This window comes from Neodiprion pinetum, chromosome 3, assembly GCF_021155775.2.
Source record: "Neodiprion pinetum isolate iyNeoPine1 chromosome 3, iyNeoPine1.2, whole genome shotgun sequence".
In the NCBI taxonomy this organism is placed as follows: Eukaryota; Metazoa; Arthropoda; class Insecta; order Hymenoptera; family Diprionidae; genus Neodiprion; species Neodiprion pinetum.
This window is the reverse complement of record NC_060234.1, coordinates 36,679,583-36,706,732: the sequence shown is the minus strand read 5'-3', so window position 1 is coordinate 36,706,732 and position 27,150 is coordinate 36,679,583. Positions and strand designations below refer to the sequence as shown.

Sequence of the window (27,150 nt, the reverse complement as noted above, 5' to 3'; positions counted from 1 at the left end):
GAAAACAAACCATCAATAACATCAACAAAAGATTCCACTATGGAATATAATTGTGATGACGTGAATGAACTTGTAATTCATTACGTGAGAAACCGCCCGGAATTATGCGATGGAGTATTCCTTTCTTTTAGGTTATGTAGCTATCGTTTGTATACATTTTTACGACGCATCTTCGATTTCCATACGTGGCGTGGCGCTAAAGTCTGCCGCGTGCATGGAGTCGCCTTCCGCATGCGTTTGCCGGAGCTCAACGCATACATGGAGTCTTAGCTTTAGGCTCGACATCTAGAGGGACTAGTTTGATAAGAATTCACGAGAGGGCGCCAAAGAAGCTGAACTGCTTTCCGGGCAGAGTCTACAAATCTCTGTGATATGAAATCCGTGACTGCGATGTGCGATCGAGGCTGTGTCAGTGGAATTTTGTAGTGATGTGGAACTTTGTTTTAGTGAAAATATGACGAAAATATATTTATTAACGAATATTGTTATAGTATCAGCAATAATTGCTATTTTTGCAATAACACGGTGCGATGGGGTTATTTCGGATAAACGGTTATGTTACGATGAGAAGTGCAATGGTAAATGAAGCCATATTTTATACTTTTATAAGCATTTTATAGTGTACTCATTCCTAAATATTTACAGAACCTGTCTCGTTGGCCCGAACTTTGCTTCGTTACAATGGCATCGAACCGTTGATGCTTTCTTTCCCTCCCAATGTAGAGGTCAGAATCTACAGTAAAGAAGCTGGAAGTCGACTAGACTTATGGGGTGCCGAGGTACAGTTTTCTATTCTTTCTCTTTATAAACGTTAACGTTGCAAACAGTTTGTTGAAACCATCATACGCTCAATTTGAATGCAACATTTAGCATGTATGTAACATTAAATTTAGTGTTCTTATCAAAACTGCAAAGTGATATCACTTTCTCTTATTCATTCACTTTCTCTATTAAAAAACTTTTGTTACATTTGAAGGTAAGCAAGATATCAGATACCCTAATACTGTTGACTGAAGTGAAACATCCATCTTGTAATATCTTTAAAAAAATCATTTCAAAGTACTGCTTTGTTTTAGATACAGATTGCATTAGTTTTAAAGAATTGTATTTGATTGAAATTGAGGATCGTCCTTCATCGTTAAATATAATTTAAGTAAAAACAGTTATCAGAATGTACTGAATGTTGTTCATAAAAAAATTGAAGTGCTTTGTAAAAGTCCTTCAAAACAGTCGTATTCCATATAGTTAGCTGAATAGTCAAAAGTGGTGTATACTGGAAAATATTCCCAGCTAAGTATATTTGAAACCTTTCTCATGAACTATTTTCTGCAGTCCTTATGACAGCTATATTGTATTTGACAGTCTCTCATTGGCTATAAAGAGTGCAATGTTGCAGATTGTAGATTGTGTCTCATTACACTCTAAAAAAAAATGCTCAACCATCTTATGGAAATTTCACTGACCAAACATCTGTTAGAGTTAATTTGTAGTGTTTTCAATCTAAGATTCAAGCTGTGCCTTTCTTCTTCAAGTACTGCCTTGTAAATAGCTTAACACACTATTTCAGGTACACGGCAAGCGTGGTTACTTACCAAAACACATGGTAAGGGAACAGAAAATTTTGAAAACCAATTTGACTTATGAAGTGCCTACCGAACTCTTTCAACAAGAAGTTAGTGCAACTGATCAAACTAAAGTAGATGTTCTGCAACAAGAAGTTGGTACCGATAGCCAATCTCAAGGTCATGTTCCACAGCAAGAAGTTACTACGACTGATGAAACTAAAGTAGATGTTTCGCAACAACAAGTTAGTATCAATGATCAATTTGAAGGAAATGTTCAACAACAAGAAGTTGGTAGCAATGATCAATTTCAAGGAAATGTTGCACAGCAAGAAATTATTCCGACTGATGAAACTAAACTAGATGTTCCACAACAAGAAGTTAGTACCAATGAACAATTTCAAGAATCAGTTTCACAACAAGAAGTTGATACAAATCATGATACCGAAATAAATGTTCCAAGTCAACCAGAAATTCAAAAGGATTCCGAAAAGGTTGATTTTCAAACAAATGGTCCTGCAGATGAATTGCAAGTCTCAAAGAATGTTGAAAATGTAGAAATTGAAGCAAATGGGGCTGTGAATAAATTAGAAACCTCAAATGATGCAGAAGATGCAAAATTTCTGGAAAGTCACGAAGAGTATACTCCCACGGCTGATTTTTTTCAAGCACTTGGAGTAAAAGCTCATCAAGAAAATTCAGAACAAGTGTTACAGGATATACAAAGTGCAACTCCATCGTATGAGGTTATAGATGGAACTAGAATTCCGTTTATAGCTGACCCAGTATTAATCAAACCCAGCTATGTAGCAGATCAAGGACCAATTCTCAGTGTTCATCCAAATCCTTCAACTGGCCATCCTTTGACATCCAGTATGCCCGATAGCCAAGAAACAGTTAAAGAGCATTCAGGCGTAAACAAAAATCTTGCAACAGAAAATCAAATTGGTGAATCTGGTTCAATGAACGAATTTATACCAACACAGGGAAATGCAGATAATGCTGCAAATCAACTGAATCTCAACAAGGAAAGTAAAGCTGGAGATGGTTCAGAGATAAAATTTCCGACTGATGAAATTTTCAGCGATAATAATGATACACCAAAGAATACTGGGACAATGGAAAATCGTGTTGATAATTCTGAAATTAATGGCAATGAAGGGAAATTACTTCACTCTGATACAGCTGCTGGCAGCTTTGTTAATGATCCACAAGGAAGTAATCCTGGCGCAGAGGAAGATATTCCTGATAATATAGTTAACAATAATTTTACACCAAATGCAGTACCTTCACTGGAAACCGATGAAGGTCTGCATCTTGAAACTATACATCATAGCGATGTGATTGCGCCGGAAGTGAATTTGGAAAGTAGTGCCAGTTATCAAAGAGAAGCAGGATTTCATAACAGCACATCTGACATTGCGGTAGATACAACCGTACTTGATGGAAATTTCTCAGAACAAGATTCTCAAGATTCAAAAGCACAATCGGAATATTTGTTAGACAGAAGTATTAATTTCAACAACCACGAAATGGATGGGCTTGGCAATGTTGGGAAAACAAATTTCGCAGGAAACCCTGAAATTTCACCGAGTAACCAAATAGAAAAACAAGATGATAATCAAGTACCTTTTTACGCAATGAGTGATGTCGAAAATTCCACTAGTCACAATGCTAGTGATGATGAAGTCAAAACTGTAATTGAAGACGATTCGCAGAATAATTTACAAGAAGTAGTAACAGAAAGCGCTGATCAAGTGGATGACCGCAACTTTGGCCATCTAAAGGTAGTTACAGAGCCATATTCAAATTTGGAAGAAGAAAAATCAACAACCACCAGAAATCTGTTAACTCTTGAAGATAACTCTCAGCATGCCAATGGTAAGTATTAAAAGATATTATCTATTTCAAAAACTATGCAAATTGTATGTCTAGAACAAATAACTTCAATTGATTGGTAGAGATAAATTTGAAAGTGCTTTCCATTACTTTTCTAATATATTAAAAATAAAATGTGTTTTAGATCAATCAACCATTGGTGGCTTGGACATGAATAAACCTGATACCTTTGCATCTCAAACACCGCAAGAAAACGAACATGAGATATACCATGAAGCCGATCTCTTAATAGAATCTACAGAAGAAGGTATTTGGGCACAATTTAGCAAAATTCTACTATTTGCTGGACAGTTCAGTAATGCAGGTGAGGAAATTAACATACCTATTCAATTGCGAGCCAATCTATAAAAATATGTAATTTGTGTGTAAATAATATATTTTTTTTCAGTGGCATCGCCTGAAGTGTGTGATATTAATTCCAACTGTCCTGATTTAGATAATGATGAATCTTTTTCGAACTCGGTGAGTCATCAACTGTTGATAATACTAATCAGCGTACAGTCTGTCAAAAAACAAAGGGCAATATTACTGGCAACCTATGCTGTACATTTCATTTATCATCTCATTTTTTATAACTAACTGTCACGTCTTAGAATTAATATGTAAAATTTGATGTGCATATACCGTATTGTTCCAAATATAAGTCAAGGTTTTTTGTTGCTAATATGAACCCCTAAAAATCGTCCTCTACTTATGTTCGAGATTTTTAGGAAATTGAGCTTACAGACTGAAATTGTTTTTTATGAATAGTTTAATCATCAAAATAGACCAATGGAATTTGGGCTGCAATATTTCAATCTACCTAAGTTCTATTGATAAATGTACCTACTTAGAAAAATTGCAATTCATAAATTCATATGTAAATATACTCCTGTTATATCAATTTTGTCATAAAAGTCCACTTATATTCATCACTTAAAGAAAGGCCTGAAATGCAGACTGAAAACTAGAGGTTGACTATATCTAGGGTCGACTTATATTTGGCACAATTCGCTACTTTCGACCAATTATCTTATAGGGTGTCAGGTTACACTTGATATAAATTTATCCTGAAAGTTATGAGATTTTTTCATATTATCTATACAGTTGCAGAGTAATGTTTCTGATTACTTTGTGATTTTGTTTTCATACGCATTCAACAAGGACATGTGTTTTCAGGAACAAGCTGCAGAAGACGAAGATGTGGGATCTGTCTATGATCAACATAATTACTTAGAGACACTTATGTATCTTGGTTTAACAGCTTTCACAACATTGTTATTTTCGCTCGGCTATTATTATATTGAGGTTTGTTTTATCGCGCTCATTAAATTAGTTGATATGTCATATATCTCAATGTAAGAAATTACATTTCCTGATATTTGTAATAAATTAAATATAATTTTATATTCTGTAGAACCAGAGACGTGATAAAGAGCTTGTAGCTAAAATCAATACATTTGAAAAGGAATTGCTAGTCATAACAAAAGAAAACATGATACTGGGTGAAGACTTGAAAACTACCAAAAACAAGGTGAGAAGACAGCATCTCTTGAATAGGTGTTAATTCAATTCAATGTACAGAAAGTAAATTGAACATGATAGAAATGATGCCAAATTCAATGCCGATTTGTATCTTGTTTTTAGTTGAATTCCATCGAAGATGAATCCTTTGGATCTAATGAAATGGTGCTTTCGTTAAAATCAGAGCTGGAAATGGCACAGGTAAATATCAGATGGCACAGTTTTCGTAATACTATTCTAACAATTTTTACGAATAACTTGGTTATAGGTCACCAAAGGAGAATTGGAGGACCAAATTATTACATTGGAAAAGGAATTAGAGAGTGCTACAGAAGCAGGTTTGGAACTAGAGCGTATGTTACGTGAGTTTCTAGCATCACAGAGTGATGATAATCCACTGGCTCAATCAGTGGAAGATTTGCAAACTCGGTTAAATGCTCAACAAGCTACAAATGAATCATTGACCAACAGCCTCAATCTCAAATCCCAAGAGGTAATTTGTTTTCTTTATTTTAATTTCCAAATACGTTCTTGCTCATGAATAACTATATATTCTTATTGTAATTCAGCTCGAGTTCACCAGACTTGAGGTTTGTCAAATGTAATCTACCTGTAATACCAATATTTAAAAATTCCAAAGCTCGTCAGCAATTTAAGTGTCCATCCAAAATTCACTAAAGTATCCTTATATTTTGTCATATGTTATTGGCTTGGAATTCTAAATCATCGTGATTAGTATAACAGAAATTGCTATAGTCCATATTTAAATAATGCTAAGTATGTGTCCTGCTATTGCTTCACGGTCACGCTTTCTGTTGTTTCGAACTATGAGAGACAACCTAATTCAAAAATCATTTATAAATAAATTCTGCTTACTTAAACTATAAAATATATGTGGGGTATTCCAAAATCAACTCTACCAGATCTTGATCCTTATATTATTTTATATTGGGTTTCCCAAAATTTATTGTAGATGTAGTAGGACTTCAAAAACAGCTATGTTATTTTTTTTTTAACACTTCTAAGAAATAACCCATGAGCAATGACTAGCAAAAGTCATCGGAAAATACTCTGATTGTAAAATCTGAAAAAATTTCAATGATCATTTCGACACAAGATAAAAAATAAGTAATTACATTAATTTCGAGGTCCTGTACCCACAAATAATTTTGGGAAATACAACAACAAATGAAGGTCCTGGTTGAGTTGAAATGGAATGCCCCATGTAAATTATATGTAGATTGAAAATGGTAAAGCCCTCAAGCATTTAAAGATATACTTTAAAAATATAAATGATGAAAATCTTCACAGAATGAAGTCCTAACTGCCGAGCTTGCCGTTACTCAAGAGAAGTACCAACAACTTGAGGTAGAAGTTACACAACTCACAGGAGAGTTAAAAGTGCAGAGAAACTTGAAAAAGAATCTTGAAGAAGATTTGACAAATAAAATTATGCAGCTGAATGAGCGAGTTGATAAGGTACAATAATTAAGATCTATTTTAACTTACTGTAATTACCAAACATTATTGCGTTTATCAAATTTTCTCGATATCAACGCAATTGTTCATTAACTTCTTTTCAAAAAATTTTGCTCACAAAGCTTTCTGAAGAACGAGCCACTTTGATCAATCAGTTGACTTTGAAGGAAGTGGCATTGAATGATCTCGCAGAAGTAATGAAACAAAGTAACGATAAATTGGATTTCAAGAAACTTTATGACATATCCCACATCAAGGCTGATGCACAAGTCATCACTAAAGAGAGAGATGAGCTTAAAATTAAACTAACCGAAGTGGAAGGAGCTCATCAGCTACTCGAGGGTATGTCATTTGTCAGTGTAGTAACGTAGTACGTGTTTTTTGCACATATTCTTCATAGGCATACAAGTGAGTTCATTACTTGTTCAGCATTGATTTGTAGACGTAGATATGCGTATTTTCATATTTACAGAACACACGAAGCTAATTAAAGAGGAAATTGCTTCAGTTACGGAACAATATGAATTGGCCGAACGTGATAAAATAGAAGCGCAAACCCGACTTGAAGTGCTTTCAAATTACTTTAAAGAAAAAGAAAGTCAATTGCAAAAGTAAGTTGAGGATGTTTTAAGTGACTCCATGTATTTTGGCTTTTGCTTCAATTCACGTTTTTGGAACCGTGATTGATTGTATAAATCTTGAATATGGTTGGTAAATGTACATTTAATTTTCTTTTTTTTTTTTTTTAATTATTTTTTCAGAGAACTTGGCATGCAGGAAGCAATGTGGGTGCAGAAGCAAGGTGAGGTAACTTCGACTGTTGACAGGATACAAACGATGCAGAATGAAATTCAGAATTATAGGCAACAAATTGAGACCTTGAAGAGGGAAATACTAGATCAAGAACGGGAATATAAGAGTCAGATTTCAGCCTTGGAAACAAAATCGCATGAACAATGGGTAATTTAATGCATGACATTATATCTCTGAAATATTCTAATCATAAGGATCAGTTCTAAAGGATTTTTACCATTATTATTATTATAATTTCTAGGTAATCGCTCGACAAAGTGAACGACGCTTGGAAGAATCGAAGGCTGAAGCCAGCCAATTACGAAATCGACTGACCCTGGTGGAGAAAAGTATAAATGAAGTAGATGCTGATTCAAAATTACATCGTAAGTATATTATTTCTGATGTGAATATCTTTTTCTAGTGGTAATGTTACTTTTCCATCAAATCTTTTACTTAATATTCTGACAACACTTGGATATTTTATACTCTTACATTACAAGGCGAATCTACACCCTTTGTATTGACAGTTTTACAAATATTTCCGTGATACTAGTCTATCAAATGGTGACCTTCTAATGTAACATTTTGAAACCTGACATCGAAAAGCCTTAAGTCTAATCTAAAAAGTCTTTGAAATATTAGTGACCAACAGATGAAATATTTTGCTAGGTAGTATTTACTTTTATTGAGAATTCAGCTTTTTTCAAATGTATTTGAAAGTCATATAAAAAATTTAAATTTGTGAAATATTGAATATAGTTCCTTCTTAATTTGGAACTATTATAACTAGTAACAAGCATCAGGATCAGGTAAAAGTTGATCGTATTTTATAATGTAAAAGCTTGTCACTGATACACAGGGTACAGCTACATATTATGTTTACCTAATGAAAACTCCCACGCAGGCATGGAGACGAATGGAGAGACAGCATCATCCCCTCAATTATTTTTGGGAGCAGAGACATCAAGTTCTCCTATATTGTTTACTGGTTCCTCAGGTATTCCTCCCCCTATACCCCCATTCCCACCGTACCCTCCGTATCCCGTTATACCGGGACCGCCACATTCTGGAGGGGGACCAATGTACGATATTAGTAGGAGGCCTCCACCATTAGGAGGACGTCTGTCTTCACCACCCCCAATACCTCTTCCTCATCCACCTGGTAGATACGAAGATGCCAGTTCACCACCACCACCGCTTTCACCTCCGTTACATCCCTCTTACAACCATCGATCACCGCCACCATTTAGCAACGAACATGCCCATATGTATCATCATGGTCCGCCTCCTCCATTTTTGCCACCTTTGGGAACTTTGCATTCATGGGGGGATGATATATTACTACCCACACGAAATCCGGTTTTCCATCCCCATCAACGTGAGCAGCGTGTACGGAATCACAAAGGTTTGTTTCAAAAATCGCATAAAAGCTTTCACACAAAATACTCACATCACCTCACCTCCGGCTTTAGGGAAACTGGAATGATTCTTATTTCAGTCATGTTGTAATCGGTTGGATTTTTATATTTGTGCACGCAAGGACGCAAGCGCTTCTCTAAAGTAAGGCAGTTTTGGAGTACAATGGAAGGAAATAATTCAAAATAGAATTTGTGGCAGGTTTATTTTAGATCTTTACTTTATGTACTTTTTTTCTAGCAGTTGGTAATTGTGTAATACAGTTATTGAGCAGAATATATTTATTCATATAGCACCACGTCATAGAGTAGAATGCTCAATTACACGTCTTTATCATCGATCTTCAGTTGTGAAACATTAACTACTTTACACATATTGAATCAGTACTATTTTAACATTACAGCTTTTCTTTGTACACTAATGGCACTTACTTATTTAATTTTTCTGTTTTTTTATTGGCTTTGTGTTTATATGTATACGTATTAGTGGTTAATTGTAAAGCCAACTGCTTACACTTGTCCTAAGGACCACGCATAGCACTTAATGCAAGGCACAGACTCACCTTAGTTTGCTTAACCATCCCATTTCATAATTGGTTTTCAGTAGAGTCAATGTTTAAAAATGTTGCCTGAACGGAAAAATCAAAGCATTTGTCAAGTAGAATCAATTTTTGACACTTGGTTAAGCTTTCTTGCTTGCAGACTGTTATTTGAAATTCCAAAACATAACGCACTAACTTGATTACTTGATTCACCAGATCCATACCATCACTAATACGCTACCAAGCAAATTAGAATCAAATATATTATATATACGCATGTGCATCTGAATTATTGTTTATGTATAAATTGTTATTTTATTTGTAGGTTCGTTACATTCTTCTGGAGACTCCCTGGACAAATCAAATCATACTGGAAAAGCCTAAGCCTTTTGTCTTATCTGGAACCAGAAATACGTTTAATATTTCATTCCATAGATTTCTTCCCGTTTAATAAAATGATGCTACTTCAAATTTGAATTATGCATTATCAATACTTTGAAGAACTTATCCGTAATTTGGATGTGGCTATGTTCGAAAATTTTCGTCTGAGTATGATGAAATTCGACTGTAGCAAATTCGTACTTGCTGATGTGTAGATACCAAATCACTTCATGTAAGAGTTTTTGTGGAAATACTAAATAGCTTACACTACATGGTTTCAGAAAATGTTATAGTCGAACGTTTCAAAGGAAAGCAGGTATACATATTTATATATATGCGTAGAGATATGAACATTTGTATAAAAATAAAATGTGATTATTGAAATCATGTTGAAAAAAATTTGTAATATTTAGTATAACAATCACACTGTAAAATGTATATTTATGATTTTAAAGAATCAAAATAAATTGTAATTTATTATTATTCGCGAGTTATGGCTTCGAATTTGACTGAAATCCGGGACAATTATGCTCATAAAACGATCATTTATTAAATGCATTTTTTAAATTTACCGTCAATATTTTACAAATTAACATGTGGATTTAATTTGCCTAGTCGAGTTTAAATCTATAACAAATAATTTCGTGAAAGTTACTGTTACATCTCTATAAAACTTCAATCTTGATCGTCTATTGTCAGAAAAACAAGTTTGTCAATTCCAAGTTTGAGTAAAATAAGTAATAGCTGCTGAGTGAAATTACTACAGTACTGAGGAATGTCATAAAGTGCGTTAACTTTATACATAATGTAGTATTTTAATTTTATTTTTCTATCAACCTTTGCCTAAACAACTTTATACTTTATACAAATATAACCAGCCTATTCATTCGCGTAAACCACAATTTAGTGATACAATAGTATAAGTTGCCAATATCAGAATTGCAGTTACGCAGTTTGCGAAATGATGGCCCACTTCATTCCTTACATTGATATTGTAAAAGCCAAGATCGATTGTGTTGACGTATGAAATTGTACTGCCACTCCTTTAGAATATACATATAAGGCACCCAGCTAGGCAAGAATAGATACTATTTTGTGTGTAATATTTTGTTGCGATTAACTGTTGCTACTTGTTATATCCATAATGGGACACATGACTCGCAAGTAATCGTATACGAATTGTGGTTAAGTGTCAAGGGCAGTCTTATGACTATACCAGTTCACACAATTGATCAAGGCCTCAATAACTTGTATTTCACTGTACACAATGATTAGGTGGAGATGCATAAAAATTCAATTGATGGATTGGTCGAGTTAAGCGACATTGATTCAAAATTAATGTAGATAAATCGATATTGCGAAAATATTTCAGCATTAGAAGCTCGAATATTCTTACTAGGTGATTACGGTAAAACTTTAATATTATCAACTAAACCGTACAAATATAGTTTTTCTAAGATAATACAATTCAATTAACTATCATGTGATTATTTAATTGAATATTGTCGTAATTATCACTATGTACGGTATAGTTTGATAATATACATATGAATGCAAATACTCTGTTATATTTATAAAATATTAAAAATAGCTCATTTCCCGTAATCGGAACAGTTGTGAATATACAATTTCGATGCTTATGGTACAATATCCACACTGAACCTACTTTATAAAAAAAAAAGTTATTCCCGCGTCAGTTAAACAGATATTTTTTTTAATAAGTTCTTAATACAAGTAAATGGTCAAATAATATACATAATTATAATAGTATATCGTTTTGACGGACTTTTGCCCTATGCTACAAAGACAACGAAGAATATAAAGAAGAATATAAGAACAGCAAAAATTTTTATCATCAGCCACCGATTGTTCGTGACTGATTGGAAGTATTTTAAAATTTCACCATGCGCAGCCTCTACGTTTAACTCGGTATCTTGTATGTTGCTGTCTATCCTGAAATTGAACAAACAAAATATCGTAAGATTACAATAATGAAAAATTCGTAGGAATAATGTTCAACTCTAGCGCTATCATACCTTTCAACCATTTCTTCCTGTTCTTTGACCATGTGAGCCAGTTGTTGAAAGATTCCTCCAAGTTCAACAATTGTAGATTCAATATTCTGCATAGCATCTGATCTCGACTGTACATAAGTATCCTGACGAACAAATTCAATTTGAGTATGTCTGTTATTCTAATTACTGATAAGAAGCTCAATTGATTACTCACTGTTTCGTCGTAGAGGACTGCTTGACGCTGCATTACTTGCTGTCCCATTGCAGGTTCCAAGTCGATGCTAACAGAGGAAGAATTTGCTTGTTCTTGAAGAAGCAAGGAACCTTGACGCCCTGATACTGCACTAGGAGGTAACGACGAAGATACCGATCCTTGTGTAAACTGTTCCCTTCGGCATTGTTGTTGTTTCAAGTTCTACACAAGTTTGTTTCAAGTTAGTGGAAAACTATTATTATGTTTTCATGTATACATGGCTGGTAGTTATTGAATTATATCAGTAAAATCAGAATGTAATATTTTAACTACACAAATGTAATAAGCAGAAATGATAGGAGGCTCAAATGAATTTTATATTCAAAGTTACAGCATAGAATAAAAAAAAAAGAAGATAAACCATTAAACTAAGAAGTTGAAATAATCAGAGTTTGGACATCCATAATCTAGATATGAAGTTTTATCCATTTGTTTGAAACTATGAAGTCTATAACGGCATTTATAGCATGTTATACTTACTTCTGTCCTCACTTCAAGAACGTTTTTGAAGTGATTAGACATGTTGGCTAATTTTGATTGCAGAGCGACGACTACAGAAGAGGAGTGAGAGGCAAGGTGATGGCCACGTGTCGTCCCAAGACTTTCCCGCTGTTGTCTACCTACTTCTTGCAATTTTGCTATTTGCTGATTCAAACTATTCAAATCCCCTTTTATGATGTAAGTCAATTCTTGGATTTCTGATGGTCTATCGTCAAACAACGATTTCTTCTTTGCCACTACAATAACAAGAAACATCATGGACGTTGTAGATGAATATTGAATTATTTTTAAACCTTACAACATACAAGGAAAAATTCATTGAAACAAATTTCAGTTTCTTCTTTGCAGTAAAATTCTTAAACTCGTGTCATTTCATTTAAATTTTCAATAACTGTTTGCAGCTACTTAAAATTTCAAGGATAGCTAGGATTTAGAAGATTGTTTTCATTCGTGTGAAAAGTGAAAGTAACAAATATACCAATGAATATTAATTGAACATCATCTTACGCAACGCAAGTTTTTCCAGTTTGGTATAAGTGCTAGCGATATTCTTTCCAATATTCTTAGCAATCATCATAAAATTGGAATAACTCTGTATTTGACGAGCCTGTCTAGGATCTCTCATAACAGCGGCTCGCGCCACTGTCCTTCCCTGCATCGTGCGAATCGCATTCGCAAACTCTTTGGTCCTGTCTCGCGAAGTCATTGTCACTAAGTTAGCTTCTTGCTGTTTATTGTTGATATCTAATTGTTGAGAAACAACTCTATCATTGTAGTATTGATGTCCAAAATCACGATTTTGATATGCACTGTTGGAGGTTGTGATCATTGGATCAATTTCGTGTTCGGAGCCACCTCGTCGTCTACGCGCTGGCATTGCATCCTCAACTTTCAACAAATATACTATGTATTATCACAGGCAACACTTCACGCGATTAACTACGTCAAGTATAATATAATATAATTTTCACCCAACAGATTGGAAATTGCTGAACCACATGACAGCTCACAGCTTTGAGCCACGGGCAATGTTCACGCTCATTAAAGATGGTACGCGTTAGCCTGTCACATCAGGCTATCTTACTTTTAATTCCACGGCTTGAGGAGACTAGGATGTTTTGGTGTTCCCAAAGCAACAGTGTCGTACTGCCGCGGCTGAAATCAGCATGTATATTACACGTTATGATACGTTACTTAAGTCGCGTGTAACATACATAGCTTAATGACGACTTACCCGGATAGCTCATGATTTGCAGTGTTTATTTTTATAATCGTTACTTCAACTGTTTGGAGCTGCTCGATACTGTTCTACAAGTCTTATGTTTTCATCTCTTTCTTTTAACCCAAATGAGAGAAAGACAGGAAAAATTAGAATCCTTTTCGTTCGAAAGATTTTCGAACACATCCACCGGTCTACCTTACTAAGCGCTACGTCACTTAAAGTAAAATCAAGCAAATGGCGCAGCAAGACGGGGCTCAGCGGAGTATTTCTTCGTGATGGAAATGGAAGTGGAAAAAATAGAAACAGCCGAATGTGTTTCGCAAGTTCAGTTAGCTTCTATCCAGGAGTGTCGTATTTGTTTAAAAAATTGCAACCAGTTTTGGGAATTATTCCAAAATGATGAGGATATTCCAAGAAAAATCATGGCGTTTGCAGCTATACAGGTTAGTTTTTGGGCATTTTCAACCGTATCATCACTGTTATATTACGATCATCAACATGTTTTATTTTTCCAATTCATATTTGCCGTCAGAACTAATTTTCGATCAGTTGGTAACAATAAACGTCGCTTACTCAACCACCCAGACTGCATTTGAAATATAAACAATTCTTTGTATTTTGTTTGTTACACTACTACTATCATTACTTCACACTCCTTAACAATTCAATTTACAAATTATTGGCAATGTATTTTTAAACATTTTTACAGGTAGAACACGGCGACGGTCTCCCAAGTGTTATTTGTTTTTCATGTCGTCAGCTATTGGATATGTCTTATGATTTCAAATGTCAGGTTGAAAAATCTGATGCTGCTTTACGTAAAATATTGCTATCGAATGTAAAAGTAAACGCAGATGCAGCTAAGGAGTTATTATCACAATCGATCAATGATGTTATCACGGAAGCCATTGCTGACGAAATTCCTAATCAGCAAACAGGAATAAAGGAATTGGAAATGCAGAGTGTATCAAAATCACAAGCTGCACAAGAGATGAAGCGTGTAGTATTGACTAATTTTGATGATAAACAAAGTACAGTAGCTTTTGAAATCAGTGAGGAGTGCATGAGTGGTAACGAGTCCTCACAAGAGGAGGAAATGCAGGACAAAAGCCTGAGCGATGAATCAATTGATAAGCAAATAGAGAAAGATGACGATTTCAGCCAGCGGGAGATAATATCTGCTTTGGAGAGTACAGAGATATTGCTGGATGACCAGGGTGTTACAGTAGGTAAATTAATTGATTCGACAGATCAAAATATTGAACCAGAACCCATTAAACAAGAGGATATGCCATTGTCAGAGGAATGTGAATTGTTAGAAGGAGAGAGGAACAATCAGGATGAAATTATTTTTCATGATGATCTCAAGTTTGAATTAAAAAATAGTTTACTTTCTGAAGGGGAAGACGAAGCTGATGTTTCGTCTGAATCGGGTAAATTAAAACCCAACAATTGTCAAATTTTTAATGAAGAAATGAATGATAGTGACGAAGAGAAACCATTGATCACGAGAACCAGCAGACGAAAATGTCCTCACTGTATCAAGAGCTTTGCCACAAATCTAGCTTTGCAACGACACATGACCATTCACAAGCACAAAACTAAATTGAGATATGTTTGCTACTTGTGTGACAAACAATTTTCTACTGTTGCAAAGTTGAAGAATCATGTGTCAGATAATCATGATTCTTTGAAAAATGATAACAGAGTTGATATTGATAATAACTGTGGTGCAATAGATACTGATAGAAAAGGAGAAAAGTTAGAGAAAGACATTGACATTTCGATATACAAACAGAAAACAGATAAAAAAAATTATAAAATGAAATGCAAAGTCTGTGCGAAACAGTTCACCTATCAAAAATCATTTCTTTCCCACATTAAGACTCACCCTGAATATGAAAAATGTGAAAATTCAGATAATCATTCCATGCCGCTGACAACGATAGAAGAATCGCTGGAGCATCAAACTGATTCGTCTCATTCCAAAATAAACGAATCCGACGACGACGATTTACCTCTCGAAGGTCTACAGTGCACTCAATGTGGTAAACTTTTTGCAACAAAAGGAAACCTGAAAAGGCATGTATCAACCCACAGTGGTCTTAGATTCAATTGTTCAACATGTGGAAAGGAATTCTCTAGATTAGATAAACTCAAAGATCATGAGCAGTCCAAACACAAAGCAGAAATATTTGGGGCATCTGATGATGAAGATGAGGATACAGATAACGAAAGTAGACCAAATGAAGGTGCCGAATCCAAAAGGAAGGTGAGATATTCTTTGCATTTAGTATTGCGAATTCATAAATTTTAGTTGTCCGATAGTTTTTACAATTTTGCAAAAGTAAAACTCGTTAATTCAAATTTTATTCAATTATATGAATCTTGTCTATATTTGAAAAATAACTGACTGATTGATTTGATAGGAAAAAAAGTGCAGACCTCATCAATGCGCTATGTGTCCAAAGGCATTTGCGCAGGCGCAATCATTGGCCAACCATATGGAACGACACAAACGCATCAAAGAGCCGCAAAAACGTTTCCTTTGTGAAGTATGCAGTAAGTGCTTTGCACAAAGTGGATCGCTAGTAGCCCATATGAGAACTCATACAGGAATTAAGCCATACGTTTGCAATGTTTGCAGTAGAGCATTTACAAAGAGTACATATTTGCAGTTGCATCTCCGCACACATAGTGGTGAAAAACCATACATATGTCAGTATTGCAGTAGAGCATTTGCTAGAGCTAATACGTTAGCTAGACATATAACGATGCATACAGGAGAAGCGAAATATCATTGTCAAATATGCATGAAATCATTTAGACGATTGACTTCCCTAAATGAACATACTTATACTCATACTGGCCAGAGACCATATGCATGTAAAATATGTTCTAAGCGCTATAATAATGCTGGCTCTTTATATGCTCATACAAAAAAATGCAGAGCGCAACAATTATCAGGATCAGCATCCACCTATACAGTTGCGGTTGATAATGCCAATCAAAATGACGTTTCCACAGTACCACAAATGTTGATTTACTCCCAAAGAAAAATTGTCCCCAGTGAACCTCAGGCTGCACAACCTCCAACGCCACAGTATTTGGTCACGACTGTTCAGAGTCAAAAAACTCTTCCAACCCATATCAGTCAGTCTTTTTCAGTTGGGGACCCTCATTTTTATGCAATAGATGGAAAGCAATTGAAAAATCCTTATTATACAATTTATCCCAATATGTAACATAGTATGGATTATCAATTTGGTAAGGTCTTTTTATCACTGAATGCTTTATTTTCCTATAGAATTCTATAGAATCGTTTCATTATACAAAGAAGGAAAAAAGCTAATCAATGTAAATATATTTTGATGTACTCTTTATACTCTGTGAGGAATCATTTTACTTGCAATCATGTAAAAAAAGTGTTCACCTCCGTTTCTCATCAGTTTTAGAATTACTTCACTTAACGGTACCAGTTTTTGAACGGACAGATATGATTAATATAGGCATTATTGGTATTCTAAGAGCGCCCATGTGTATCAGTCAGAAGTGGAATAATCAATATCCAAATAGATGACGGTTAAATCCAACATAAAATGTAAATAGTGTAAGCAGAGCTGAAATTCCTGCGGACTATCTGTCGTAGTACGAAGTTGCAGAGTTATCAAATACTTCATCCATGTAGCATATTTGCATAAAAGTAAATTTATATTACTACCTACACACAACATTATTTTATAATAAAGTTTTTATAAAATTATAACCCACTTTTTAAAATATGTTTTTAAGTTAGATATATTATGAAATGATTTTTTTTGTATTATATTATATTCTTTATCTATAATCTGTCACATATCCCGTTCAATTCAGTAAACATCAGCTTGCGTCGTGTTTAACTACTGTGCACAGTTCGCTCCGAGCGATCAAACTCGCGCGACGAGCGAATTTTGCGTAGCGTCACTCGCTTTCCGGCAGCGAAACGTGAATAAAGTGGTAGGCACGAAGTGGTAGGAGTAGGTTATGCATTCGTGCAAATTGAGTTAAGGGTTACGTGTCTGAATAAATATTGCATAGCAAAATTGCTACGTTCGTAGTTCAGTGAACATGGTCAAATTTAAAAAGTATGACTTGAACTTTAGATCTGGACAGATGGTCCGAGAATCATATTTAAAGTATGAACCAACCGAGAGGAGATAAGATTATTTATTTAATAATTATTAGCTGATGCAATATCGTGAATTTCAATTTCAATTTTTGTCTGCTAAGATGCAGTGGATGAATATAGAAATCAACAGAAACATTGGACTACAAATTTTTGATGTACACACTGCCGTCGTCTACCGAACTGATTGGGTTTTCCTTCATTGCTTTTTTCTACAGTTTCATCGATCGCGTTTTTTTACGCATCGATTAACCACGCAAATCGCTTGCGCCGTTTACGTGTCGGTTTTGCCAATACTGTGTAAAAGCACACACGAAAACCGCTATTACATTTCACTATAATGCGCTTAAGTTTTTCTGCTTTTCGATTAGCCCAAGATGAGAGAAATTCAGACTGAATATTCATGACTAAAAAAAAAAAGACTGGACCTTATACAAAGATCACAATCGAAAATATAAGCGAAGAATACACTACATTTCTTTATTCCAAGAGCCTTCACCCAATGAAATCTTCAGTTTTGACCATACCTTTTGCGCGTCGACTTGATACTTCTCGGTTCTGACAAAAATGCGCGGCAATAATCACGGACTGTATAGTATGAAACCTTTTCTCAAGTTTCATTCAATATTGTTGATGATGGTGTACAAAACATTTTTATACTAACCGTATTATTTTTTATTCCACAAGCCTTACTGAAGGCTATTTAAGCAAATGTTTTGTCGGTTTGCAATTTTTTTCTATACAGAATATATATGTATACATTTCTTATCATACTTATCATATTTTTGTCTGTTTTAACTAATTATCTTTTGGTCCATCTCACAATCAGCTAATTACTCTTTCGTTTGTTTCAGCTAATTATAGCTTTATCTATTTCAACTCACAACTTTTCACCCGCAAATCATTTACCCAATCTTTACTTACAGAACCAAAAGAAATAATTAATGATGAATCCTAGACAATACATTCAAATTTAATTTGAAAGTTTACTAGCGATTACGTGACAAATTTTCGAGTTCAAATCAGCGCCTCGTAGTGGCGATTTTTGGTAAGTAGACGGCTCAAAGTTCAGATTCCAAACTCTGTTAGCATTAGCTGGCATTAGCGCTGCTGTCTGCTGGTCCTCTCTTATTGTTTTATAATCCGTGTTTACTGACGCTGAGTGAATCAGAGGTTAGAATCTCAAACCTAGTTTGTGTAGTGTTCTAGACGTCAACCAAATACGACAAAAGCAATAATCAAATGGAAAATTGACAGCTATTACGATTTTTCGTAGTCTTTCCGCGTAGCTAAACAACTATCAACGCAACGGTTGAAAACCGCACGAACAAGCGTTTGTTTCATATCCAACTAATGCTTCAAACAACAATCCGGCCTCTATATTAAAAGCAAGAATTGTTAAAATACCGCATTAATCACAGTATAGACACAGAAACTTAGTGGCTAAAGTTAATTAAAGTCGATAAAATGGCATTACGAACGTATGGCGATAAGCCCATAAGTTTTCAAGTTGAAGAAAATGGAGAATATTATTGCATCGGTTCAGAAGTCGGTAATTATTTGCGTCTCTTTCGTGGTTCTTTGTACAAAAGATACCCTGGCATGTTCAGAAGATCTATAACAAATGACGAAAGAAAAAAACTTGTGGAACTTGGTCTTAGTCAACATGTTCTCGCCTCCAGCGTGTCTTTGTTACGTGCCAGTGAAGTTGAAGACATTATAGAAGGCAATGATGATAAATACAAGGCTGTTTCGGTCCATTCAACCGAACCACCTGCTCCTAGGGAAGGAAAATCTAAAAAATCTATGTCCTGGGTTCCAAGTTTACCAAACAGCTCGCATCTCGATGCTGTACCGCAAGCTACGCCCATTAATCGCAATAGAGTTCATACTAAAAAAGTCAGAACTTTTCCTCTATGGTAAGAACATTTCTGATTTTTCTTTCTCATACACTGCTGAACAAGAAAGTTGTATATCATTTTTTATCTTATCTCATCTTCATGCAGCTTCGATGATACAGATCCATCTGCAAATTTAGAAAATGCTGCTCAACAAGAAATGCTTGTCCCAATACGTTTGGACATGGAAATTGAAGGGCAAAAACTTAGAGATACTTTTACATGGAACAAGAATGGTAGTGTGATTAGTTGTAGCAAGTTTCACATAGATCATAAAATTTAACTAATTTTCATCCTATTTTGACCAACGAAATTGTTGCCTTTTACAGAAAGCCTTATAACACCAGAACAGTTTGCAGAAGTCTTGTGTGACGACTTGGATCTGAATCCCTTAACATTTGTCCCTGCTATCGCACAAGCAATTAGACAACAAATTGAAGCATTCCCTCAAGAGACTATCTTGGAAGATCAATGTGATCAGAGAGTCATTATTAAGTTAAATATCCACGTTGGAAATACGTCATTGGTAGATCAAGTTGAATGGGATATGTCTGAGAAAGAGAATAATCCAGAAAAATTTGCAATGAAGCTTTGCGCAGAGTTGGGGCTCGGAGGAGAATTTGTCACCGCCATTGCTTATAGGTGAAAATTTAACAAACTTTGAATTGATGTGAAATTCAATTTCAAGCTTACTATATTGTTTTGGTGTGTTATATCATAAATATAAATTTTTATTCTATGACGAAAAATCAAAACTTGTAGCGTTAGAGGTCAGTTGTCATGGCATCAAAGAACATACGCATTTTCTGAAGCACCACTGCCAACTGTTGAAGTACCATTTAGACCTCCTTCAGAAGCCGACCAATGGGCTCCTTTCCTTGAGACCTTGACTGACGCAGAAATGGAAAAGAAGATACGAGATCAAGACAGAAACACTCGGTAAGATAGAAATTAATTAATTAGCATTTTTGTACGTTTCTTTTTTTGAAATGTTCATCTAATCCAAAAGCTATTTTACAAAAAATTTGGAACCAATAACTATTTATGTTACAGACGAATGCGGAGATTGGCCAATACTACACCAGGGTGGTAAAATTAAAAGATGAATATAATCGATTGCATTTGAACTTGAATAACCAGTGCAGCATGTCATGCTGCAGTTCGTTCAGTATTTAAATGTTGTGTGACAACGGTATTTAACTTGATTACGTGTCATCAATAGTCTTGCTACTAATGTGATCGAATGAATATGCCTAATAAATGTCATTACAGTACAGCGTGAAATAACATCTTATTCTTGTCGTATCTATTATTAACTTATACTATAAAATTGTAATACAGCTCGTGGGCAATACAATTATCGTATAGATAGGACAGAGTGTAATAAATTGTGAACCAATGACTGTTATTTATCTAAAATTCATTTGCCAGATTATGCATTATCAGATAGTAGCTTGCTGTTTATCATTTCACAAAAATTCTGATCGAACTTGAGCAGTAATATCAGAAAAAAATAACAAGTTGATGTAATACGTGATAAACATTTACGATTGTGAAACTTTGATAAAGATTTATTCAATAGAGATTTATTTCCAACTTTGGCATATGTACCTAAATTTTGCTTCTTGGCAATAGCTAAAAATATTCTTACGTGGTACGTGTGCCCGTTGATGAAGTTACGAACAATAGACTGTGACATTCAACGTCCATGGCGATACCATTACTGTGAATTGAGTAAACAAGGCAGTATGCTTGTTACATATTATTATAAGATACAGCTCAGCCTAAACTAACAACAGAGTGCAGACTTGATTAACAATGTTCAACATCATTTCAAGATCTCATAAATTGCTGTAGAAACAAGAAGCTTCTTACATTAAGTCAATCTTTACTAACTTTAATTTCAAGTCTTAAGTTCAATGTAATCCTCAGAAAGTTTCAAGGATTTAAAATACTGCATTTCCCATGTTGCGTGTATTTATCTTCAATTTATGTACTGACTAGGATTTCAGGTTATCTAAACTCTTTGATACACAGTTCTAGTTGAAAATTCAAACTTCCATTTCAAAAGATGCGTAAAAAAAAACTTCAGACTCGTTGCACGAGGAATCTTGAATGATCAGTAATTGAGATTCCAGTTTCTTGAACAATCCTCAAACTATAATACTACAAGATAACGTTACCGATTCATTGGAATCAAAAAAGAAAAGTTTCTGTTATCAGTCAACTATCAGTTATTTATAGTTTCGACAATAAACTCTGGCTTGAAAAGATCAGTGTTTATTCATTACAGCTGGATTGGCTGGAACTCAGTCTTCATAATGTGATGTTTTCAGTAAGTGTTTAACAATCGCGGATCTAATGAAAAATAGTAGATGCTAATAGTACGCGCCATATAGACATTCTCCAAAGATTGAAACGCGAACGGGATTGCTTGCTCCAATCAGGCAGAAACAATTTCTGTAGTTACTATCCAAATTCATTTTATTAATAACATTATAGCATTGTCTACGGACTCGTGCATCATCCATCATTACTTATACATATTGCGTTTTGCTGTGATGCGCTACCGAAGCTGCCCCTGAAGTCAGGCCAGTCGATCCTAGCACTCAATCGAGATTCACAGACATGCTGGGTTGCTGTTTGTGCCGCTCTTTGCCGGCGGCCCCGCCGGCTATTACCGCTGCGGTGAAGCGGGGTCCGGGGCATTCGTGTCTCGCGGGTACTCGCGGGGCCGAAAGGGTGGGGGTTAAGGGGCCACGCCACTCATTTACGTGTAGAATGGTGTAGAAACGCTGTCGCAAGTGTGGCGTGATACGGCTGGGTTTTCGTGAAGAGTTGATAAAAGGAAGCGGCGAATGGAAGGGCGGGGGGGGGGGGGGGGCGCTATGCGTTCGACGGTGACTTGGGATAGTTGGAGTTTGGCTGTCGGAAGTGACAGTTGTTGACGGCGCCGCGTGTCAAATCTACACTCATCGGTCTCGTTCGAGTCCCTTTCGACATTACGCTTCTAAATACGTATACCCATCAACCATGGATCCGCTGTGGTTGAGACAACAGCTGACCAAATCGCCCACGTCGTTGACCACTTTTAAAAATCCATACCCAAGGAGACCTTGGCTAAAAGATTCTGCAGCTGCAGCTGCAGCTGGTGGTGGAAATGTTGGACTCAAGGGAATCGTTGCTGGTATACACATGTCGTACATACCTTTATATTTGGATTCGTTTTTTTTTTCTTACAATTTTTATCACTCATTGATTTGCGCGATTGATAGCAAGTCGAAAGATGTGAATCGAACCAATTTATTATACAAAATAATTACTAAATCACCATTGACACTCAGACAAATTATTTCAATGATAACTTCACTCATTCCTTGTCAGCACTCAATACTTAAAGACAAAAATTTCTTAGCTTGATTCAAGTTTGCTTTCAAGTTTTGCTGTACGTTCTCTACCTTTAATCTCTTTATGTTCGTATTGCAAAATTTGAATTCCATTACATTATTCTCTGAACCAAAAAAATGCTCAATGCTAATGTCCAGAACAAATATGCCAAGAGCTAACACTGTAATGATAAACATGAATCCGGTTTTCAGAGAAGCACCTTTATCAATTGCTCAATGCTCGTTTAAAAACATCAAGGCTTATCCCGTTTGCTGACACTTTAGTTAGCATTCATTGTTGCATTCGAGTTTTATGTAAAGATTATTGTTTTTGCGATGATTTTAACTATTTTTAAAATACACGAGAAATATTATCTGAATTCTTTGGGGTACAGAAAATCTAATTTCTAGTATCACCACTAGGATGACTGAGTTAAATATTTTCATTCAAATATTTCAGGTGGAATAACGGGTGGTATAGAAATTTGCATAACATATCCAACCGAATATGTCAAGACACAACTGCAGCTGGATGGAAAAGCTGGAGCTGGCAAAGAATATTCTGGAATATTGGATTGTGTGAAAAAAACAGTAAAAGGTCACGGTGTCCTAGGTCTATACCGAGGACTATCCGTTTTAATTTATGGTTCAATTCCCAAGTCTGCTGTGAGATTTGGGGCGTTTGAATCAGTTAAAAAACGACTAGTCGATTCAGAAGGAAAATTGAATGCGCAAACAAGACTTTTAGCAGGACTTTGTGCTGGAGTTAGCGAAGCTGTATTAGTTGTAACGCCTATGGAAACTGTTAAAGTGAAATTTATCAATGACCAAAGGTCAGGGAACCCAAGATACAAAGGATTCTTGCATGGAGTGACCTTGATAGTCAAAGAAAGTGGTAAGTTGAGGCTTTCAATCTCGGAACTTTTACTTTCATTTACGAGAGGATAGAATCGGTCAATTAACAAGTATATGATTAGCTGCTTGAAAGCTTTTAAAGTGGTAGTATGACCTTAAACTTCATTCAAAGTCTAAATTTCTGAATGTTGGACTTTGTTCGGTGAGATTACATAACACATTACCTATGCCGAACACTTTGCTGAACTGTGGAAAAAAACACGTTCACATATTACCACACTCTATAGATACTTTCAGACTATCACAATTGCAAAGTAATGTACTATCTTCTTACTATGATGGATTTGATACATATTTGTGAATGTAGTGGACAAAAATTTTTAATCTATTTTCAAAATCTCTGTTACTTACACATATCGCATGCCTACTGATGTACTACATGCCTATGCGTGATTGTGTGACGTGAGGGTGTGAAGCTGTTGAGGGCAGTTTGATAAGGATTGCCTGACAACACATAACGCTATTACTTTTATCAATTTCATTACCATTACAAAAAAATTCAGTTTAAATATTTCCACCATGTTCGAAGTAGTTTTATTATTTCTCTTTCCTTGTAGTTTCTTACATAAGTATTTTGTACTGAGTATGGAGATAGAAATGATAGAAGTATATTCTATCAAAATTATATCAACTTATTAGAAAACCCTCTGCGTTTCCAACTTAGAATGCAATACATTCCAGCTGCAACGTAAGTTATTATATGAAGATTCCACTCTACTGTAACTAGATGCTTTATCATCGAACCAGACACTTGACGCAAATTGAGCTGACAATTATTTCTGGCGGCGTAACAGTTGCAGGTGTAGAATTGAATTCAAAGTTGGCAAAGAGCACATATTTGATCTAAATTTTAGTCTCATGACTGGTTCACTTTACATTTCATTATCGTTACATAACGGCTACTTGACTTTATTGATTTTACCTACATCATAGTCTTGGAGCATGGTTCATATTATTTTTTTTTTCTTTATAAATATATAGCTCAATTTCCTTGACACGTGATGCCGAACAGCTAAGTTCTACCTGAAGTTATTTCTCTCCATTAGATAACTCAATAAAAAATTAACATAGCCATCCGTGCCTGAATATAAATGTGATCTTGCAGTTTTATATTACTTTTATAGGGGCAAGGGGTGTGTATCAAGGACTAGTTCCAACAGTAATGCGTCAAGGTTCAAATCAAGCGATAAGGTTTTTTGTAATGGAAACTCTAAAGGACTGGTACAGAGGGGGAGATAACTCAAAGTCTGTACCCAAATTACTCGTGGGTGCGTTTGGTGCAGTTGCTGGTGCGGCATCGGTATTTGGAAATACTCCAATTGATGTAATAAAAACACGAATGCAGGTTCGTATTTTTGAATTGAATAAAAGAATTTTTTTTTTCACTCTAAAAACTAAGAATATTACCTTGCCATATTAAAAGAAGAGATACAACTTTAGACCTTAAAGATTTTGTTTGTTAGTTGTAAAACTAAATGCAACACAAATTATGCAGTACACATTTCTGGTGCTTTCATCATAAAAAGTAAAGGAGGTAAAATCGAAATATGTAGATTGAAAGTGTTGGTAGTGTAATACTATTTTAGTTCTTGGGTTTTTTTTTTTTTTTTTTTTACAGGGTTTGGAAGCTGCTAAGTACAAAGGCACTGTAGACTGTATAGTACAGGTATGGAAAAAAGAAGGAGCATTTGCATTCTACAAGGGTACAGTTCCACGATTGAGCAGAGTTTGTCTGGATGTGGCAATTACGTTTATGATCTATGATTCGTTTATGGACTTGTTTAACAAATTTTGGCCATAAATCAAGCCTGCACACATGCTTGTAACCTTCTTGTTATACATTCCATAATGTTAAGATTTTCTGTACAATACTTTTGCATCATTTTCGTATCAGCAGTGGTCTTTTTTTTACATACAAAGTGATCTTGGTTGCAAGTTATAAATATACCAGTGGTAATATGCTAAAATTTACATGGTAATCTACTGTAATGTAAAACAGTTGAACAAACCTTGACAAATTTGTTGTATTTTATTTTTTTATTTTTTAGCAATCCAACTTACAAATTTACAGTCAAATGCACATTTTTTCTTGATATTTATTTCTTTCAAGTTGTGCCAAAAAGTCTGACTTTGTATAAGGCGCTTTAGTAACTAAAGTAAAGAAATTCTTTAATGATGATTTATCACTTTATCAATTTTCAATAATGTTCATTCATTTTCATGGATTTCATGTAAAGCAAATACTGTTTCATTGTGTACAATAATCTGTGTAATTTTTCATAATAACGGAAGGCTTAGCAACTGGTCCAAAAAGTAGAAAACATTTATCAATTACAACCAATATTTATCTTGTACCTTAAAGTACATTTTTTAATGTACAAATTTTGAAATCAACTGGTAATGACAAGTCTACTTTGTTTATCTATGGGAATGCTATTTCTTTCGTACGAATTTTATTTAAAAAAATAATATATTACGCTATTATTCCAAAATATGCATTCTAGAGAGTATGACTGTACTTTTGTATGAAAAATAACACAGTTTAATATTATATATATATAATATATGTAAAAATATGTGAGATATCAGTAGCATATGTTAGGGGTCAATTTTATATACCGTATGTCCTTTAACATGCAATGGTAACCATATACAAGGAACACTACATTCAAGCTCAACTTATACATGCAATTGTTTATTATATTGAATCGGTGGAATCTACCGGAAAATTGATGTATTTATATGATTGGTGGAAATTTTTACAATATGCGTTTATGTTATGCATATAACTATTTACGGAAATGATGTACGTGATTCAAATTAAGGTAAAAAAAAAAAAAATTTTGAAATACAATTAATGACAGGAACTTATTACAATTTATACTTAGTTATTCATCTCAACACCGTAAAAAAAATGCATTATTTTACTTTTTACAGTACTCGGCAAATTATTATTTTAGGAAAAGAATGATTACTTAATAATTTCTTAACTCAGTGTTGGATGACGTCAATTAATTAAATAATGTCTGCTGGCATGTATCCAAACACGTAGAATACACAAATATATTGTAATCTTAAGATCACAATAGTTTTGTAAACACTTTGTAATACACTGTATTGGCCTGAATTCAGGCAATAATATAAATGATTTAATGTTGATTACAGAATTGGCTTTTGCGATTGAAGTTTTTATTGGATATTTCGGGAATCAAATTGAAT

General features: G+C 34.7%; 5 protein-coding genes across 6 annotated transcripts; 4 read left to right on the top strand and 1 right to left on the bottom strand.

Moving 5' to 3' along the window:
* Positions 1–356: 356 nt before the first annotated feature.
* Tango1 (transport and golgi organization 1) lies at positions 357–9,960 on the top strand. 2 transcript variants are annotated; one of them, XM_069134691.1, is made up of 16 exons: positions 357–578; positions 646–779; positions 1,568–3,443; positions 3,586–3,765; positions 3,850–3,923; positions 4,620–4,748; positions 4,858–4,974; positions 5,088–5,165; positions 5,233–5,457; positions 6,276–6,443; positions 6,566–6,785; positions 6,916–7,054; positions 7,205–7,403; positions 7,498–7,621; positions 8,779–8,851; positions 9,521–9,672. In XM_069134691.1, the coding sequence occupies exons 1-15, from the start codon at positions 455–457 to the stop codon at positions 8,841–8,843; spliced, it is 3,852 nt and encodes a 1,283-aa protein (XP_068990792.1). In that variant the 5' UTR covers positions 357–454; the 3' UTR covers positions 8,844–8,851; positions 9,521–9,672. The 2 variants fall into 2 exon arrangements, with proteins under 2 accessions (XP_068990792.1, XP_046473929.1); XM_046617973.2 differs by lacking the exon at positions 8,779–8,851 and adding an exon at positions 8,143–8,643 and having other exon boundaries at positions 361–578; positions 9,521–9,960.
* On the bottom strand, positions 8,543–13,723 carry Syx5 (syntaxin 5). The gene is made up of 6 exons (XM_046617979.2): positions 13,580–13,723; positions 12,853–13,500; positions 12,325–12,581; positions 11,806–12,006; positions 11,613–11,734; positions 8,543–11,529 (listed from the first exon to the last, which is right to left on the bottom strand). Exons 2-6 carry the CDS (start codon positions 13,220–13,222, stop codon positions 11,370–11,372), a joined length of 1,110 nt encoding a protein of 369 aa, XP_046473935.1. The 5' UTR covers positions 13,223–13,500; positions 13,580–13,723; the 3' UTR covers positions 8,543–11,369.
* Positions 13,718–17,333, top strand: LOC124215068 (zinc finger protein 502-like). Its single transcript, XM_046617977.2, has 3 exons — positions 13,718–14,010; positions 14,277–15,839; positions 15,997–17,333. Exons 1-3 carry the CDS (start codon positions 13,843–13,845, stop codon positions 16,810–16,812), a joined length of 2,547 nt encoding a protein of 848 aa, XP_046473933.1. The 5' UTR covers positions 13,718–13,842; the 3' UTR covers positions 16,813–17,333.
* Positions 17,334–18,842: 1,509 nt separating this feature from the next.
* Positions 18,843–20,906, top strand: Snr1 (SWI/SNF related, matrix associated, actin dependent regulator of chromatin, subfamily b, member 1). The gene is made up of 5 exons (XM_046617980.2): positions 18,843–19,651; positions 19,739–19,866; positions 19,960–20,272; positions 20,393–20,569; positions 20,684–20,906. The coding sequence occupies exons 1-5, from the start codon at positions 19,200–19,202 to the stop codon at positions 20,721–20,723; spliced, it is 1,110 nt and encodes a 369-aa protein (XP_046473936.1). The 5' UTR covers positions 18,843–19,199; the 3' UTR covers positions 20,724–20,906.
* Positions 20,907–22,533: 1,627 nt separating this feature from the next.
* sea (mitochondrial citrate transporter scheggia) lies at positions 22,534–27,098 on the top strand. The gene is made up of 4 exons (XM_046618076.2): positions 22,534–22,817; positions 23,477–23,911; positions 25,056–25,276; positions 25,550–27,098. Exons 1-4 carry the CDS (start codon positions 22,664–22,666, stop codon positions 25,730–25,732), a joined length of 993 nt encoding a protein of 330 aa, XP_046474032.1. The 5' UTR covers positions 22,534–22,663; the 3' UTR covers positions 25,733–27,098.
* The last annotated feature ends 52 nt before the right edge of the window (positions 27,099–27,150 follow it).